Raw genomic sequence first — 20,763 nt, forward strand, 5'->3', positions numbered from 1 at the left:
TTAATAATGTAACATTTATGATTTAATGTCAAGCAATAGGATGAATAAGAAAATTATGGTATATCTTTAATAAAGAATATTATAAAGCCACTAAAAATGTTTTATGAATTTAAAATCATATATGTAAAAGTTTATGATAAATTGTTAGATGAAAAGAGTAAAATTACAGTTGAATATACAGTATAATACCAACAAAGAATATGCCAAAGTTTAAATAGTACCAAAGGATTGTGATATGGGGAAAAAATCCTTCTATACTTTTTTCTCTTTTCTGAATTTTCCAAATTTTCTATGAATGATCAGGTCACAATTTGATCAATGAAAGAGATAAAGTGAAAAAATAAAGGTTATCTTGTTGGCTGATAATTTAACCTTTTTTCTGTTGTATATAAGTGAAATTATTAATCACATGTAATAAAAATGTTCAGTTAGACAATGCTATGAAGAGTAGTAAACACAATCCTTATAGCTTTTCTCGGTAATTACAAGAAAAATTGTTTTGCAAGAATTCCGAAAAAATTATTTGGCAAATAAAACTATATAATTTCAATTGATTTGGAAAGTTTAATGATGAAAATGCATAGGTGAGGATGGCAATTTCTAATGAATTACAGAAAATGGTAACTGTTTTTAAAAGATTCTACATGCAAATCAAAACCACAATGAGATACCATCTCACACCAGTCAGAACGACCATTATAAAAGGTCAAAAAATAACAGATGCTGGTGAGGTTGCAGAGAAAAGGGAATGCTTATACACTGCCAGTGGGAATGTAAATTAGTTCAGCCATTGTAGAAAGCAGTTTAGTGACTTCTCAAAGAACTTAAAACAGAATTACCATTCGACCCAGCAATCCCATTATTGGGATATACCCAAAGGACTATAAATCATTCTACTGTAAAGACACATGCATGTGTTATGTTCACTGCAGCACTATTCACAATAGCAAAGACATGGAATCAATCTAAATTACCATCAACAGTAGACTGGTTAAAGACGATGTGGTACACATATACCATGGAATACTATGCAGCCACAGAAAAGAAAGAGGTCATATTATTTGAAGCAACATGGATGGAGCTGGAGGCTATTATCCTAGGGAAAATAACACAGGAACAGAAAACCAAATACTGCATGTTCTCACTTATAAGTGGGAGCTAAACATTGAGTACACGTGGACACAAAGAAGGGAATGACACAGGGGCCTACTTGAGGGTGGAGGCTGGGAAGAGGGTGAGGATCCAAAAACGACCTATTGGGTACTATGCTTATTACCTGGGTGATGAAATAATCTGTACACCAAATCCCCATGACACACAACTTATTAATACCTATGTAACAAACCTGCATATGCACTTCTGAACCTAAAAGTTGAAAAAATAAAAATTAGGCTGGGCACGGTGGCTCACGCCTGTAATCCCAGCACTTTGGGAGGTTGAGGTGGGCAGATCATTTGAGGTCAGGAGTTCGAGACCAGCCTGACCAACACGGGGAAACGCCATTTCTACTAAAAATAAATAAATAAATAAAAATTAGCTGGGTGTGGTGGTGCACACCTCTAGTCCTACTTACTTAGGAGGCTGAGGCAGGAGAATCACTTGAACTTAGGAGGCAGAGGTGGCAGTGAGCCGAGATTGCGCCACTGCACTCCAGCCTGGGTAAGAGAGCAAGACTCCATTAACAAAAAAATAAAAAATAAAAAAATCAAGGTTTGTGTTTTTTAAAAAAGATTCCAACAGGTTTTTTTGTTTTTTGTTTTTTTTTCATGTCTGGATTTTTCTTTTCTCTTCTTCCTTTAAGATGATAAGTTAAATGAGGTTTTATGAGAGAAAATGAGTCTAAAAGAGAAAAAAATAGCTTTGGACTTGCTTTTGAATCTCATTTTGTATCACCAGGTTGCAGAGCTCTAATTCTCTTAAGACCTGCCCTCTCTCCAACCCTTTAGGGCAAGATAAGAAAGGAGACTAAATTGTGTTGGGAGCAAAGTGAACCAGGGAGGCACCCTGTGCCCTTTAAGAAGTAGGCTTATTCCCCCACCAGATACGACATGTTAAAGCCAAAACTGCCGCTAGATATCATCTAGTGGTTTTGAAAGCATACATTTTAAAGCCTCGAACATTTTGTTCAAATACTATATAGTTTGATGGTAAAGAGGTAAAATAGAAAACCCAGGTGTTGTGGATATAGGGGCCTACAGCCCCTCACTGATAGGAGCTCTTGCTTCTCTTCTTTCTCTTGGGCTGTGGGGTGAGGATTCCCTGGGGTTGTAGGGGGAGGATATGGAAGCCCCTTAAAAATACCGATTGGATGCAATCTTCTTTGTATACAGATAGGGGGAAATGAGAGCTGATAGGCACAGTGATATGTTTAATGTCACACATATTGCCTGATTAAAATATTTCAGCTGACTCACCCATAAAATAATTACAGTTTTCTAATGAGAGGATCAGAAGTATATGTTAGGAAAATACTAAAGAAAGTAACAATTGAAAAGAATGACTAAGAGAAGTGAGATCCCAAATTTGAGATTACAATGTTATCACCCAAACCTATTCTTTCTACACCAAAATAAATTTTACAATGGAGGGATGGCTTGGGAAATAGGATTTTCTATTATATTTTTCTTCCATTTGCATTTTTTTTTATTTGGAAATGTTTTGGAAAAGTTTTAAACACACAGAGAAGTATAGAGAATAATATAAAAAACTACCACGGACACATTTTTGTTTAATTTTTCGTCTTCTTTGCTGTATATATATAAATGTGTGTGTGTGTGTGTGGTGTGTGCATATATGTGTGTATGTTATATATATACAAAGTTAACATCCTCTCTGTATTTCTTTTCACTCTCCTTCCTCTTTCTCCCTGTTCCCAGAAGCAAACGCACTCATGAATTTGGTCTGTACTCCTATAGTAGAATAAATATTTGTTTGCTTGTTTTATCCATAAAATAGATTTTTATTATCAAAATATAAATTAAAATTAAGTGAATCTTAACATAATTTTTATGCTTGCCTTAAATAAAAAGATTTATTTGCTGACAGGAAAATTTTAACAACCTCAAACCTTTGAACTAGATTCTTGAAAATAAAGATGCCTCGGATTTATCGAAATAACTATGACAAACTCTACTATCATTTTTTATTTTATTCTTCGGATCCTGTGTAGAGCCTGAATGACTTAAACTTATTCAACTTCTTAAACTGGATTTGGTTAACTGAGCTGTATGATAGAAAAGGCTGTTAAAGTCGGAGCTGATGAAAGCAGACACAGCAACAAAGGTGATCACTGCTGTCTGTTATTGAAGGAAACAGTCAAGGACACAGAAACTGATTACCTGTATACATGATATTGAATAGAGAAAATATTACATTATATTAGTTAGGCAGAAATGTAATATATTTTGGAAATGTATTAAGTGTAATATGTTTCTGTAAAAAATGACTGAGATTTATAAAAATTTCCCCAATGCTTTGGGGCTCTGGTAGTTACATAGTCCAGTGTTGTATGCTGGCTCTGTCATTTACTAATTGGATGACTAATTGAATGATAATAGTGCCTACTGCACAGAAATCCTGTGAAAACTAAGTGAGATAATCCACTTAAGACATTAGGAACAGAGCCCGGCAAAGAGTAAGCACTCAGTACATGTTAGCTGCAAGTAGCAGTAGCAGCAGCAGTGGCAGCCGTAGTAACACTATTTGTGAGCCGTAGTAATAGTATTTGAAAAATTGACCCACGTGGAAGCATTCATAACCTGGAACGTGCAGAGAGCACAAACTCTGGAGCTTCACTCTGTCAGCTGGATCCTTTGCACCCTTTTGCCAACTGAGTGGGCCTGGGGACAACTGCAGCACATAGGTTCTGCCTGCTATGAGGGTTCACTGGGTATGAAAGATGCTTAGTACCATGCATGCAGGACGTGCTCAGTCAACATTAGCAGTTACAAATATTCCAGATAAATAATGCCTTAGTGTTTGTAAACACATCCTGTTTTTAACCTGCAGAATCAAGCTCACACTTTTCTCACAGGAAGACGTCAAAGGAAGCAAGACGAAGGATCTAATTGCACTGATTAGTTTACTAAGGAGCAATCTGTCTAGGTACAGAGGGACTGTATATAATCATTGATGTAAATACAGCTCTATCTAGGCACAGCTCTGCAGGAATAAAATGTGACCCCAAAGGCGGGCTCTTTTTCCTTGAAAGCAGATGGCTAAGATCCCCGTGAAATTCTTACTGATAAGAAGATCACCAAGAAAGGGAGGCCTAGAAGATGCTCTTAATAATGGACCAATGAGTCATGATAACAAGTACTTTTCCAAAACACTTTCACACACATTAACGCATCTGATCCTTGCAGCAACCCTATGTGAAGGAAGGTATTGTCCTCATTTGTCAGAGGAGGAAAGTGAAGAGCAGAGAAGTAAAGTGACTTGCTCAAAGGAGAATCCGGTGCATTCCTACTTCAAGTTCAGGACTTTTATTACCCATGCATGACCTTCTGGAATGTTCCTTGCTGGCATGTACTTGCCATATTGTGGGGGCTATTTCGTTTTTCCAATATTTTTGTTACCTTAGTTGTTAGGATTAGCTTAACTCTAAATCCCATCTGTACTACAGCATACACGCAATATGCTGCATGTGTGTGTGCATCCTATAAGCATGCACACATACAAGCACGTGCTGGGGAACAACTGCATTTATTTTTCACATTTTATTTCTTTTTCAGTGTACTTTTAAAAGGTGAAAATCTGTGATTGAGGTTGAAGACGATGTGATTCAGCCAAATTTTAAGGATGCTAAGTCATTTGGACTGAAGCCTGAGAAGTAATTCAGTCCCAAAAGAAGGCAAAAAAGGGTTTTCACTTTAAATGAACCATGTTTTTTTAAAAATTTTTTTCTCTGAAACCATGATCTAATTTCTTTTATAAAAGAAGAAGCGATATTTATTTGCAGAGTCCAGAGGCAGCAGACACGCCCTCTTAGCAGGGACTTTTACCGGGCTGGTCAGGGAGGGGGAGGTGGGATGGGACACCCAACACTTTTTCCATTTCTTCAGAGGGAAACTCAGATGTCCAAATAAATTTTAACAAACGCATTAAGAGGTTTATTTGGGTAAATGGCCCGTAGTGGCTTTTGCCCCGGAAAGGAGAAAGGAACAAGCGGGTAGATGATTTCTAGCAGGCAGGAAGTCCTGTGCGGTGTCACCATGAGCACCTCCAGCTGTACTAGTGCCATTGGAATAATAAATTTGATATGGTGGTGGAAAAAAAAAAAAAAAAAAGAAGCACGAACTTTTGTTGCCATCTCCAGCTGTCAAGCAGTCGCCCATACTTTTGCCCTGCAGCAAAAGGAAGGGACATCAGGTGACAGACCCTAAATTAAAACTAGTCACACAAATTACAGACCTTCCTATCATGATGTCCTCTTGGCCTTCTGCTTTTCCCCTACAATGAAGAATGAGACACAGTTTAAATCAAAACGACTCTCATGGGCAATTTTACAAAACAAATAGAAGGCTCAGGGCCTCACTCCTTTCCCCACTTTCCCTGCTGGGTCAGCCTGTTCTCTCTTTCCACACAGGCAGGAGCTAATAATTAGAAAGACCTTTCCCACACTGACAACAATGCTCTGTTTGCCAAGCCCCGTTTGCTTTGAAGAGTTTGACTAAGCAAATATTTACAAAAACAACTATAATCAGAAGCCAAATCCCACTTCTAGGGGACACTAGTGTGGCACCACACTGCTTTGTGGTGGAGTCTGATCAAAGGTCTGTACTGGCTCTATCACGAGGCGTGGCACACTGAAGTCCTTCTTCTTCCTTTTAACTTCCATGCCCAGGACACTTCCCACAAAATATATGAAAAATTACATTTACCATTGAAGAGTCAGTTTAGAAATGCTGTACCAATCTCGGACCACAGGAAAAAGTCATTAAATATTACTGTTTCCAGCAGTCGGGGAGAGCTTTGTGAAGTCAATAGAGGAAATTAAAGCCAGGGCTCATTAGCATTCAGAAAATATGTCATTATTTAAAACTATTTTTTCGAGGTAAACCATTTACTGGCTACAACCTAGTCATAATATTTGTATTACCTGTAGATCTGTTATCTATAAAACTGTGGGACCTGAGCACTCCAACAGGGTGAGAATCAAAACAGGTGCCTCCGCCTGTTCCTATTATGCACATTAGCCCATGGCCTTCTCACAGCCTGTTAAACAGCTGAATTTGAAACAATAATGGTGCAGGCCAAACACTCGCCTGAAGGCCTGTCTGTCTTGGGATTTGGCCATTTACATTGATTTTCTTTACTCACATTTTTCATGAAACACAAATATTTGCCATGGCAACTGGGGTGTCACATGACATGCTGCTACATAAATAGCCTGGAAATCTCTTAAGGGGACACAGCCCACCAGTGCTGAAAATACAGTGAAACCTCTTGATGATTTCAGTATTGAAAGATGAAAGTCTGGGAAGAGCAGGTAGCAGTCTAGGATTAATTTCTCTTGTGCCACTCTTCAATTTCTCCTTTTTTCTTATGAGAGCAGCTGAAAACATGACCACTTTCCACATAAGGTAAGCCAGAAAAAGACAGCACCAGCTGTCTCCTTTCTGTGGCGAAAAGTTTCAAAAATCACAAGTCTATCTGCAGCCCATAAACATAAGAAAGCAAGGTACAAAAGTCCAGCACATTGAAACTGGGGGACTCTCCATAAGAATGAATTAGATTGTACTGTGAGGAGTTAATGTTAAAGAATACAGAATTTGGTGTGGTGGCTCATGCCCACAAACCCAGCATTTTGGGAGGCCAAGGCAGGTGGACCACTTGAGGCCAGGAGTTCGAGACTAGCCTGGCCAACATAGAGAAACCCTGTCTTCACTAAAAATACAAAAAATTAGCCGGGAGTGGTGGTACATGCCTGTAATCCCAGATACTAGGGATGCTGAGGCATGAGAATCGCTTGAATCTGGGAGGCAGGGGTTGCAGTGAGCTGAGATTGCGCCAGCCTGGGTAACAGAGCAAGACTCCATCTCAAAAAAAAAAAAAAAGAAAAAGAAAAAGAAAAGGAAGTGCCACATGATGATTAAAAAAAAAAAGCCAGGCGTGGTGGCTCATGCCTATAATCCCAGCACTTTGGGAGGCCGAGGCAGATGGGTGACTTGAGGTCAGGAGTTTGAGACCACCCTGGCCAAAATGGTGAAACCCCCCGTCTCCACTAAAAATACAAAAATTTGCCGGGCATGATGGTAGGCACCTGTAATCCCAGCTTCCTGGGAGTCTGAGACATGAGAATCACTTGAACCCAGGAGGCAGAGGTTGCAGTGAGTCGACATTGTGCCACTGCACTCCAGCCTGGGTGACAGAGTGAGACTCTGTCTCAAAATAATAATAATAATAATAATAATAATAATAATAATAATGCAGAATTCTTTCCCCTGCTTCATTAAGGTATTCTATATTTGAAGATCTTGCCTTTTTAAACTGTATTTAAAGACAAGTGAAATACAGTAGAACCTCACAATAAGACATCCTATACCATACAAATTTGGATACAAAGCAATAGCTACTGGACTCCTGACCAGTTAGTATTAGAAGTTGACCCAGTCATTTAGTTAATCTTGCAATGATGCAACATGATTGAATTTTTTAGACTCCACCAATAACATTATGCTAGAGTTGACTTGTACAATTCCCCTTTTGAAAGTCAAATGCATACCAGCAACAGCTGAAATAGCACTTATTTCTAGGTTGAAGGTACAACTCAATAACATATGTAAATCACCAAAAATCTCACCGAAAATGTTGTAAATAAGAACAATTTTCTTTCTGTAGTGAGGAATATGAATACCTTTAAACTGTGTTTCTTGGGAAAGAACTTCACCTCTGCTGGAGGTGGCGGTGGTTCCCGAGGTACAGTGAAAGTGGCTGTGGATGAAGACAGTACATGTTATCTTTTCCAGAAGAAGAGGCTGAGTCACTGGTTGGATGCTATTGGGTTTGTACCTTGAAAGTCAAATGGCTCTGTCACCCACTGTGCACTCACTACATTTCTTTCTGAATCATTCAGTGAAACAGCTATGATCACTGACTTCAAAAGGAAGCCAAGAGCATGGGAGGGCAACAGTTCTATTAGAATATAAGGTCAGCCCGCCTTATGCAAACTGCCTAGATAAAAGGGCAAATTTTAAAAGCAGGTACATTTCAAAAGCAGGCAAATTGGAGAGTAATATCTGTCTTATAGAATGCTTTGTTAGAAGATTTCTTTAAATAGCCAGATTCCCAGGTTCATGTAAAAGGTGATTTAACATAGCTACATATGGACTATTTTATTGTGTAAAAAAAAAGATTCTAAAAAATGTAAATGACTGAGGGAAGTGATACAAGTGAAAAGCATCATAAAGATTATTTTTGAAATTAGTTAAGTCTATAAGCAGCAACTTTTAGAGAACACACCTAGTCCACGGTTGAGGAAGAATGGGCCCACATGCTAGACAATGCTGTCTCAATCACATCTCTCCTACTGCCTGGCAGCAAACCTGACTGCCCTTTACCAAAAGCCCACGTCTGACATTCTCAGGGGAGAAGAATCCTTATAATACTCTTCCCAAGACAGAGAACAAATAATTTATTTAAATGGTTAATTGAATAAAAGAAGTGAGGCTTCTTTCAGCTCAATTCCTTCAGCTCAACCCCCTTTTCTGTCAGTTTTCTATAACAATCTTAGAAGGAATTGACAGATATTGATCAAAAACAGCACACTAGTAAAGGATATCAATACATAATTTAGAATCTCACTTTAAGGACTTGGTTCTCTTAGACTGCCTCAACTGAGCTGCAAGGAATATCTTCAGCTCTTTTTTAAAAAGTCGGAAAAATTGCAGAGCCTTTTCAGTGAAACTCACCTTCACAAAAGGGATTTATTTGTTGCATTTGATCAACTCATTTTTACACTCCTCTGGTTTCCCTGGCTTCCGGCAAGCTTCCCTGTGACTTGAAGTCCTCACTCTCCCCTGGCCAGTAGTGTATGAAGACCCCATTTTAAGGCTATAGTTTTTGCCTTCAGTTCTATGCTCTCCTTCCCTGGTGTCCACTTTGGAGTTTGCTCTCCCACTTCTGAAGGTAAGTCCACATCCTGTGTTCAGCCTGCTTTGACTCCACAGATTCACCAGTAAAATTTGTTATTCCTATTGTCTGCAGACTCAGTACAATTTTTGTTTAGCTTTCAGGTTCTTCAGACAAGTGAGATTTATGGCTAAATTCTCATGTTCAAACAAAATAGCAGCTGAGAAATTTTCAAGTGGGCATAACTTTTAAAGGATTTTAGTAAAATTTTAATATAATTTGGTAGGATAAAGATCTCAAGGATAAGTAATTTCACATGGCTAATCCACAGTTAATGATATCAATAAGAATTTTCTTAGTTGTCTGCAGAAATGCTATCACTAAATTATAATTTCTTGTAGCCTTGGATTTTATGAGACACATGCATTTGAAGAACGTGTCTGCATGTTTACAAAACTGTATCCTAATGCACTGCCTATTTTGCTACTCAATTTCCTTGCTGGAAAAATCTGTTTGGTAAATTTTGCCAGAGTTAACGTAGAGGAAAAACTCCTTGTCTTTCTGGACAAACTTGTATGCTTCTGTGGTAGTTATTACTATTATTTTTTTTTTTTGAGACGGAGTCTCACTCTCTCGCCTGGGCTGGAGTGCAGTGGCATGATCTCGGCTCACTGCAAGCTCTGCCTCCCGGGTTCAAGCCATTCTCCTGCCTCAGCCTCCCGAGTAGCTGGGACTACAGGCGCCCGCCACCACACCCGGCTAATTTTTTTGTTGTATTTTTTGGTAGAGACGGGATTTCACCATGTTAGACAGGATGGTCTCAATCTCCTGACCTTGTGATCCGCCCGCCTTGGTATCCCAAAGTGCTGGTATTACAGGCATGAGCCACCGCGCCCAGCCAGTTATTACTAATTTTAGAGCCCCAGTTTTTTCAGAGTGACAATATGCCCAACTCCTAGCATTGTCAGATTAGAAAAAAAATTGTTTTTAAAAGAACATGCAGTTAAATTTTAACAAGATAAACAATAAATAAGTTTTTAGTATGCCTCAAATATTAAATATATATACTTAAATCCAACAAGGAAGAACAGAATTTCCGTGAATGGATTAGAATAAGTATAACATCATTCTAAGTATTTATTTAGTATAAGTATGTCTATAATCCTAATGTTAGCTCTAACCCTATCCCTGGACATCCACTTTCCCAGCCTTTCTTGTAGCTAACAGTGAGCAGTGAAATGTAAGGGAAAGTTCACCCCAAGGCTTCTGGGAAGACACTGACACCGCTGTTTTCCCCTTGATCTGGCCTGGAATGTGTATGTAAGGCCCAGGGCTGCAGAAACCATTTTATGGCCATGAGGTGGCAAGCATGAGGATGAAATCGAACCAAAGAGGGTAAAGTAGAAAGAACAGGGCTAATATCCAGAACCTACAAAGAACTCAAACAAATTTACAAGAAAAAAGCAAACAACCCCATCAAAAAGTAGGCAAAGGATATGAACAGACACTTCTCAAAAGAAGACATTCATACAGCCAACAGACACATGAACAAATGCTCATCATCACTCGCCATCAGAGAAATGTAAATCAAAACCACAATGAGATACTATCGCACACCAGTTAGAATGGCAATCATTAAAAAAATCAGGAAATAACAGGTGCTGAAGATGATGTGGAGAAATAGGAATGCTTTTACACTGTTGGTGGGACTGTAAACTAGTTAAACCATTGTGGAAAACAGTGTGGCGATTCCTCAAGGATCTATAACTAGAAATATCATTTGACCCAGCCATCCCATTACTGGGTATATACCCAAAGGATTATAAATCACGCTGCTATAAAGACACATGCACATGTATGTTTACTGCAGCACTATTCACAATAGCAAAGACTTGGAATCAACCCCCCATCAGTGACAGACTGGATTAAGAAAATGTGGCACATATATACCATGGAATACTATGCAGCCATAAAAAAGGATGAGTTTGTGTCCTTTGCAGGGACATGGATGCAGCTGGAAACCATCATTCTCAGCAAACTATCGCAAGGACAGAAAACCAAACACCGCATGTTCTCACTCATAGGTGGGAATTGAACAATGAGATCACTTGGACACAGGAAGGGGAACATCACACACCAGGGCCTATTGTGGGGAGGGGACAGGGAGGAGGGATAGCATTAGGAGATATACCTAATGTAAATGACGAGTTAATGGGTGCAGCACACCAACATGGCACATGTATACATATGTAACAAACCTGCACACTGTGCACATGTACCCTAGAACTTAAAGTATAATAATAAAACAAAACAAAATAAAAAAAGAACACCATGACAACCCTGCTGATCAATACCACCATCCCTAGGCTCCTCACTTCCCAATTTCTTGTGTATGAAACAAACTCCTCATTGTTTAGGCCACTGGTAGTTTTCTGATATTTATAATTATATGCATTCCTGACTAGTACTACCTGTCCCCTTCTCTTCCTCCTTCCCTCTTCTCTTCCTTCCATACTTTGTCTTATTGCATGTGCTAGGACCTCAGTACAAAAATGGTGGCAACAAAGAGCATCCTTGGCTTGTCTCTGCTTTTAATGGATAAATAGAAAAGCAATGCTACAAAAGTTTCCCTACTAGGAGTATTTTTTGCTCTAGGGCTTTGGTTGATAACAACAATCAGGTTCAGAAAATTCTCTTCTATTCTACTCCATCCAGAGGATTTCCCCTTATCATTAATGTTTAATAGTATTGAATGATTTCTTTTCCTTTGGTATATATTGAGATCATGAGGTTTTTTCTTTTTGAATATGTTAATATGGTGAACTATATTGCTAAATATTTCTGATGTTGAACTTTCCTTACATTTTTCCTTGATTATGATGAACACTTTAATGTTTATTTAGAATCTTTGCCTCTATGTTCCTAAATAAGATTGATCTATGTATATTTTTTCTTGTACTGTGCTTTTTCAATTTTGGTAGCAAAGTTATAATAGCTCCATAAAATCAGTTTACAAGCTTTTCCTCTTTTTTTCCCCCTATGGAATAGTATAAAAAGAATTAACTGACCTGTTAAGGTTGGTAAAACTTGCCTGTAAAAGGCCTGAGGCCTTCTCCCCTCTGGCATATTAGAGTATGTGAGTGTGTGTCTGTGTGTGTGTGTGTTTAAAAGACAGAGATTTTTGACTACCAGTTCAAATTATCTAATGATATTGTTTTAAGTTTGTTATTTTTTCTCAAGTTATTTTTGGTAGTTTACATTTTTCTAGGAAATTTTTCATTTCATATTTTAAAATGTATTGGCATAAAGTTACCCTACTATGATTTTTAAAAAAATTCTACTGTATCTATAGTTAGTGAACTTTTTTCATTTTAATAGTGTTGACTTGTGTCTTCTATTTTTCCTCTCTTTATCATTATTGTCAGAGATCTGCCTGTTTTATGTTATTTTAAAGAAGCCAATTTTTGACTGGGCGCAGTGGCTCATGCCTGTAATCCCAGCATTTTGGGAGGGCAAGGTGGGCGGATTGCCTGACTTCAGGAGTTCGAGACCACCCTGGGCAACATGGTAAAACCCTCTCTCTACTAAAATACAAAAAAATTAGCCAGGCGTGGTGGCACGCACCTGTAGTCCCAGCTACTCGGGAGGCTGAGGCACGAGAATCGCTTGAGCCCTGGAGGCAGAAATTGCAGTGAGTTGAGATCGTGCCACTGCACTCCAGCTTTGGCTACAGAGTGAGACTCTGTCTCAAAATAAATAAATAAATAAATAAATAAATAAATAAATAAATAAATAATAATAAAAAGAAGCCAATTTTTAATTCTTTTGGGTCATTTTTTGTTTTTACTTTCTTAATGTCTGCTTTTATTTTCATTATTTCCTTTCATTTTTTTTTTCTAGTTTACTGCTTTTTTTTCTGTCTTCTTGTGTTTAATTAGGCTTAGGTCACTTATTATCAATTGCTCTTGTTTTCTTTTTTTTTTATTATTTTTTTGAGACGGAGTCTCACTCTGTCACTCAGGCTGGATTGCAGTGGCATGATCTCGCCTCACTGCAATCTCCGCCTCCAGGGTTCAAGTGATTCTCCTGCCTCAGCCTCCTGAGTAGCTGGGATTACAGGTGTGCACCACCACACCTGGCTAATTTTTGTATATTTAGTAGAGATGGGGTTTTACCAGTTTGGTCAGGCTGGTCTTGAACTCTTGACCTCGTGATCTGCCCGCCTCAGCCTCCCAAAGTACTGGGATGTTCTTGTTTTCTATTAAATGCATATAAATAATGGATGAGATTGCTAAGAAGTGATGAAAGACATTAGTCTACAGATTCAAGAATCCCAATAAATACAAAGCAGGATAAATAAAAAGACCTAGATGCCTAGATGCATCACAATGAACCTGTAGAACACCAAGGATAAAAAGAACTTATTTCAGCTAGAGAGGAAACAAAAGACAAATTGTTTTCATCCACAATTTTAGCCACTATTTACCACTGACTCCTCAATAGTCCACAGGCTCCTCAATAGCAGATATAATTGCTAGAAAACAATGAAATAATATATTGAATGTGCTGACAAGATAACTTTCAAAAGTCAGAACATAAACACATTTTGAGGCAAATAAAAGTTGACAGAGTTTACCACAAGTAGAAACAGGCTTGTACTAGTGGAAATTTAAAGAATATAATTTAGGGAGCTGGAAATGAATGCAGTATTGAAACTCTGAGATGCAAGAATGAATGAAGAGCAAAGACAGGGACAAATCTGTTGGCTAATGTAACAAATATTGATTACATAAAAACATTAACAATAATGTCTTGTGGGATTTTTTTAAAAGATACAACTAAAATACATAAGAAAAATAGATTCTACATCAGGAGGGAGATGGAGTTAAAATGTTCTGAGGTTTTTATATTGTTAAAGGAAAAAGTACAGATATTTATTAACTGTAGACTTTGATAAGTAATATATGCATGTGAAAATAAACTAATCACAATAAGAATAGAAAAGGAATGTATCAATTCCAAAATAATAGAGGAATAAAAGTATAATGAGGAAAAATAATCTATTCAAAAGAAGACAATAAAGGAAAGAAAATGAAATAGCAACAAAAAGGGCAGGGCACAAACAGAAATAGACTAGATGGAAGAAATACATCAAAATATATTAGTAATTAGAAGAACTGTAAATGCAGTAAATGCTAAATGGATAATGATGGTCAGAATGAATTTTTAAAAATTCAGCTATATACTCTTTATAAAAGACAGACTTAAAACATATGGCTACAGAAAGATTAAAAGTTAAAAAAAAGAGAAAAGATATACCAGGTTAACAATAACCAAAAGGAAGCTGAAGTGGCTATATTAACAGACAAAAAGCTATTTATGCTAAAAAGCAATTATAGAGATAATGAAGGAGAATGTGCAATGATAAAAATTCCTATTTACTAGGAAGATATAATAACTATAGTAAGAGTTGGCAAGGATGTGAATTCACAGAGTATCTTATACACTGAAGGTAGAAATGTAAATTGATGCAATGACTTTAAAAGACAATTTGGCATTACTTCCTAAAGTTGAATGTTCACCTACCCCATGACCTATTCCACTCCTATTGACCAAGAAAAATACTTGTGCATACTCAGCAGGAAACGTGAAAAAAATGAATGGCAGCACTGTTCACAATACCAAAGGCTGAAATCAACCCAGAAGTTCATCAACAGAAGACTGGATAAATTAACCATGGTCTATTCAAACTATCATCTTCAGCAAACTAACACAGAAACAGAAAACCAAACACTGCATGTTCTCACTCATAAGTGGGAGCCGAACAACGAGAACACATGGACATAGGGAGGGGAACATCACACACCAGGGCCTGTTGGGGGGTTGGGGGAAGCAGGAGGGAGAGCATTAGGACAAATACCTAATGCATGCGGATCTTAAAACCTAAATGATGGGTTGATAGGTGCAGCAAACCACCATGGCACAAGTATACCTATGTAACAAACCTGCACGTTCAGCACGTGTATCTCAGAACTTAAAGTAAAATAAACGAACAAACAAAAAAATGGAATATTCTACAGCAACCAAAAGAAATGAATTCAGTGATGGGTAGCATATCTACTTCAAGACTCTAATTCAGTATTTCAAGGAGGACCCTGGCATCTCTAGTTTGATGCATACAGGCCATCTCCTTAGAACTCCACTTCTCCAGCTTTGTGTACAGCTCCCTATGCTTTCCTTTCATGTCAAGAAGGTGTCCCTCCCCCAGTATTCTTTCTAAAAGTCAGACTTACTGAGTTACTACTTACATACAATAAAATTCATCCTTTTTAGTGTAGTTTTATGAGTTTTGGCAAATGTGTAAGTCATATAACCATCACCACAATCAAGATATAAAACAATTCCAGGCCGGGTGCAGTGGCTCACACCTTAATCCCAGCACTTTGGGAAGCTGAGGCAGGTGGATCACGAGGTCAGGAGATTGAGACCATCCTGGACAACATGGCAAAACTCCATCTCTACTAAAAATACAAAAAATTAGCCGGGTGTGGTGGCGGGCATCTGTAGTCCCAGCTACTTGGGAGGCTGAGGCAGGAGAATTGCTTGAACCTGGGAGGCGGAGGTTGTAGTGAGCTGAGATCACGCCACTGCACTCCAACCTGGGCGAAAGAGCAAGACTCCATTCTCAAACAAACAATCAAACAAAAAAAAATTCCAATACCTGCCAAAATTTCTGCATGCCCCTTTACCATCAACTACTCTCTCCATCCCCAGGCAACTCTTGATCTGTTTTCTGTCTTCATTGTTTCATTTTCTAAAAATGTCATGTAAATAGAATCATATAGTGTGTAGCATGTTGAGTTTGGCTTCTTTCACTTTGCATAATGCATTTGGGATTCATCTTTATTGTTGCATGTATCAGCAATTAGTTCCTTTTTAGAGCAAGTTTTACTCCATTGTATGGATGTACCTCAATTCATCAGCTGAGAGACATCTAAGTGGTTTCCAGTGTTTGGGGATTATGAATAAAGCAACATTCATATATTACAAACATTCATATACAGGTTTTTGTGTAAATATGTTTTCATTTATCTTGGGCAAATAGATAACTAGGAGTGATATTGCTGGGTCATACAGTAAATACATGTTTAACTCTATAAATATCTGCCAAACTGTTCTCCAAAGTGTTTGTACCATTTTGCATCCCCACCAGCAAGGAATGAGAGTTGCAGTTGTTCCATATCCTCATGTAGTGGTATCCCATTATGGTTTTAATTTGCATTTCCCTAATGACTAATGATGTTAAGCATGCTTTCACGTATCTATTTACCATCCATATATCTCCTTTGGTAAAGTGTCTGTTCAAATCTTTTGTCTGTTATTGGGTTGTTTGTTTTCTTATTACTGAGTTTTAAAAGTTCTGGATAAAAATACATGATCAGTTATTGTTTTAAAATATTAACTCTGAATCTATAGCTTGTCTTTTTTTTTTTTTTTAAGATGGAGTCTCGCTCTTGTTACCCACGCTGGAGCAATGGCAAAATCTCAGCTCACTGCAACCTCTGCCTCCTGGATTCAAGCCTCAGCCTCCCGAGCAGCTGGGATTACAAGCACCCACCGCCTGGCTAATTTTTGTTTTTTTAGTAGAGATGGGGTTTCACCATGTTGGCCAGGCTGGTCTCAAACTCCTGACCTCAAGTGATCCACCCACCTCGGCCTCCCAAAGTGGTGGGATTACAGGCGTGAGCCACTGTGCCTGGCCAATCTATAGCTTTTCTTTTCATTTTCTTAACACGGTGTTTCAAAGAGTAGAAGTGTTTAATTTTGATGAAGTCCAATGTATCCATTGTTTCATTTTATGGATTTTGCCTTTGGTGTGGTATGTAAGAAATTTTTGCCTAACTCAAGAACACAAAAAATTTTCCCCTTTGTTTTCCAAAAGTTTTATAGTTTAGGCTGTATATTTAATTTTATAAACCATTTTGGGTTAATTTTTGTATGGTACAAGGAATGGGTTAAGGTTCCTTTTTTCCCTTTTATATAAATGTCCAGTTGTTCCAGCACAATTTGTTGAAAAAATATGCCTTCTCCATTGAATTGCCCTTGCATCTTTGTCAAAAATGAATTGACCAAGTATGCATGGTTCTATTTCTGTACTCTTTATTCTGTTCTATTGATCTGTGTTTATCCTTTTGCCAATACCACACAGTCCTGATTACTGTAGCTTTATATTAACTCAGGTAACAGGAGTCCTCCAATGCTGTTTTCCTCTTTCAAAATTGTACTAACTATTGTAGCTCCTTGGCCTTTCCGCAAACTTTAGAATCAGCTTTTCAATATCTACAACAAATCTTACTGAGATCCTGATTGGGACTGCATTGAATTTATAGATCAATTTTGGGAAAATTAATTATAAAAATACTGAGTCTTCTAATCTATGAACATGGCTAATCTTCCTAATTTATTTAGGTCATCTTTTAATTTTTTTCATTAGTGTTTTATAGCATCCAGCATCCGTATGTTGCAAATATTTTTTATATATACCTTTATACCTAAGTATTTAATTGTTGGTGTTATGTTAACGGTATTTTTTTAATATTCAATTTCCAATTGTTCATTTCTAACAAATTGAAATTAAATTTATTTTTGTATGTTAATCTTGTGTCCTCAAACCTTGCTGAACTCTCTTACTAGTTCTACTAGCTTGTGTGTGTGTGTGTGTGTGTGTGTGTGTGTGTGTGTGTGATGGCTTCTTTGAGAGTTTCTATGTAGTAATTATGCTCTTTGCAAAGAGAGTTTTATTTCTTCCTTTCCAATCTGCATGTCTTTTGTTTCTTTTTCTTACCTCACTGCATTGGCTAGGAACTTCAGTACAATGTTGAATAGAAGTGGTGAGAGTACACAACCATGTCTTGTTCCTGATCTTAGGTGAAAAGCATTCATTCAAAAACTATTATGATATTAGTTGTAGACATCTATCTGTTTGAGGAAGTTCCCTTGTATTCTTAATTTTCTTAGGGTTTTTGATATAAATGGATGTTGATTTATTTTAATTGAGATGGTTATATAGTTTTTCTTCTTCAGTCTATTCACATGGTGACTTATAATGATTGATATTTAAATGTTGAAACAGCCTTGCATTCCTAGGATAAACCCCACATGGTCATGATGTAATATGTATAAAATACATCATCTCTCTCTATATATAAATATATATATAAATACATATATCTATACATAAATATATATAAATGTAAATATATGTATAGAGAGAGAGCACATGTACTAGATTCAATTTGCTATATTTTGTGAAGGATTTTTGCCTCTATTTTCATAAAGAATACTGGGCTGTAGTTTTTTCTAAAGTCTTTTGTTGTGGTATCAGGGTGATGATAGCTTCATAAAATTATCTGGGAAGTGTTTCTCTCTATACTATTTTTCAGGAAGAATTTCTGTAACATTGGTAATATTTCTTTCTTAATTGTTTGGTAGAATTCACCAGTGATGCCATATGATATCATTTTTTTTTTCTTATAATGTTTTTAAGTACTAAGTCAATTTCTTTAATAAATACAGGACTAATCAGGTTATCTATTTCTACTTGAGTGAGCTTAGGTAGTATCTGTCTTTCAAAGAATTCGTCCATCAATATAAGCTGTCAAACTTATAGACATAAAGTTGTTTATAGTGTTCTCTTAGCATCCTTTAAATGTCTATAGGATTTGTAATGATGTCTCCTCTTTTGTTCCTGATATTGGTCATTTGTGCCTTCTCTCTTTTAATCTTGGTTAGTCTGTCTAGAGGCTTACCAATTTTTAAAAATGTTCCATGAAACACAGTTTGGTTTCGCTGAATTCTTTTTTTTTTTTTTTTTCCTATTTTCCATTTCACTGACTTCTATTTTCCATCCTCTGCTTCCTTGGGTATATGTGCTTTTCTTTTTTGGGTTTTTTAGAGTGGGAGCTTAGATCATTAATCTGAGATCTTTCTTCTTTTCTAATAAAAGTATTTAATGCTAAAAATTTTTCTTAAGCACTACTTTAGCTGCATCTTACAAATTTCAGTACACTGTGTGGTCATTCCCATTTAATTCAAAAAAATTTTTTTAATATCCCTGTGACTTCCTCTTTGATCCATGGGTTATTTAGAAGTGTGTTTTTGCATTTGGGGGATTTTCTACTTTTAAGTTTAATTCTGTTCAGGTCAGAGAACATAATGTGTAAGATTTTAACTATTCTAAATTTGTTAATATTTGTTTTATGGTCCAGAATATGGTCTATTTTGGTGAATGTTCCATGTGCATTTGAAGTAAATGCATGTTCTGTTGTGTTTTAATGCTCTATAATGGTCTATATGGCCTATAATACTGTTACATTATAGTCTTCTATAGCAGGGGTCCCTAACCCACAGGCCACAGACTGGGTACTATGGCCCATTAGGAACTGAGCTACACAACAGGAGGTGAGTGGCAGGTGAGCAAGCATTACCTTCTGAATTCACACCTGCTGTCAGATCAGCAGCAGCATTAGATTTTCATAGGAACAAGAACCCTATTATGAACTGCACATATGAGGGATCTAGGTTGCTTGCTCTTTATGAGAATCTAATGCCTGATTATCTGAGGTGGAACAATTCCATCCTGAAACTATTCCTCCCCACCTCTTGTCTGTGGAAAAATTATTTCCCAGAAAACTGGTCCCTGTTGTCAAAAAGGTTGGGGAGTATAGTATTATTATGTTCTATAGTATTATTTTTGGGGGAGGTTATTAGTTCTACTGATTATTGTGAGATATAATTCTGGATTTATTATTTCTGTTTTATTAATTTTTGCTTCATGTATTTTATATCTCTATTTTTAAGTACATACACATTTAGGAATGTCTGTCTTCTTGCTGGATTGATCCTTTTATCATCAATGTACCTCTTTATTCCTATTAATGTGTCTTCATCTGATAGTAATAGAGCCAATCCAGCTTTCTTTTCATTATTGTTTGTATGGTATATTTTTCCATCTTTCTCCTTTTTATTAATTTTTAATTTACATTTAATTTGTGTCTAGTCCTATAATTTATTTTTGAATTAAAAATATATAAACTTTTTATTTTGGAATAATTTTAGATACAGAAAAGTCACAGAGATAATCTAGGACAGTCCTGTATACTGTCATTCAGTTTCCCTTAATGTTAACATATTCCATTACCATAGTCCATTTGTCAAAAGCAAGAAATCATCATTGATACATTATTATTAACTAAACTCAAGACTTCATTCAGATTTTACTAGTTTTTACACTCATGTCTTCTTACTGTTCCAGAATCTTATCCAGGATATCTCATTGTATTTAGTCATCATGTCTCCTTAGGCTCCTCTGGTCTGTGACAGTTTCTCAGTCTTTCCCTGTTTTCATGACCATGACAGTATTGAGGAGTATGGTCAGGTATTTTGTAGAATGTCTGAAATGTGGGTTTGTCTGATGCTTTTCTCATGTTTTTTTCTCTGTGGTTATAGGTTGTTGGGGTATAATAACATAAAGGTGAAGTCCTTCCTCATCATATCATATTAGGGGGCATGTGATATCAACCTGAATTATGACTAATGATATTATCCTTGGCCATTTGGTTAAGGCAGGGTTTGCCAGGTTTCTCCACTGCAAATTTCCTATTTTTCTTCTTTCCATACTCTATTATTTGG

The 20,763-nt window shown here is 36.9% G+C and overlaps 1 protein-coding gene across 11 annotated transcripts in view; it reads right to left on the bottom strand.

The window, feature by feature from the left end:
* Positions 1 to 20,763, bottom strand: part of LOC105488099 (IQ motif containing H) — a 257,039-nt gene that overhangs the window by 133,710 nt on the left and 102,566 nt on the right. For all 11 annotated transcript variants that reach the window (XM_071101152.1, XM_071101156.1, XM_071101155.1 and 8 more), the window contains 2 exons: positions 7,859 to 7,935; positions 5,413 to 5,451 (listed from right to left, as the gene is read on the bottom strand). In XM_071101152.1, the coding sequence (XP_070957253.1) occupies positions 5,413 to 5,451; positions 7,859 to 7,935 (116 nt within the window). The remainder of the gene's footprint in view (positions 1 to 5,412; positions 5,452 to 7,858; positions 7,936 to 20,763) is intronic.

The sequence above is a fragment of the Macaca nemestrina genome, chromosome 7 (assembly GCF_043159975.1).
Source record: "Macaca nemestrina isolate mMacNem1 chromosome 7, mMacNem.hap1, whole genome shotgun sequence".
Lineage (NCBI taxonomy): Eukaryota > Metazoa > Chordata > Mammalia > Primates > Cercopithecidae > Macaca > Macaca nemestrina.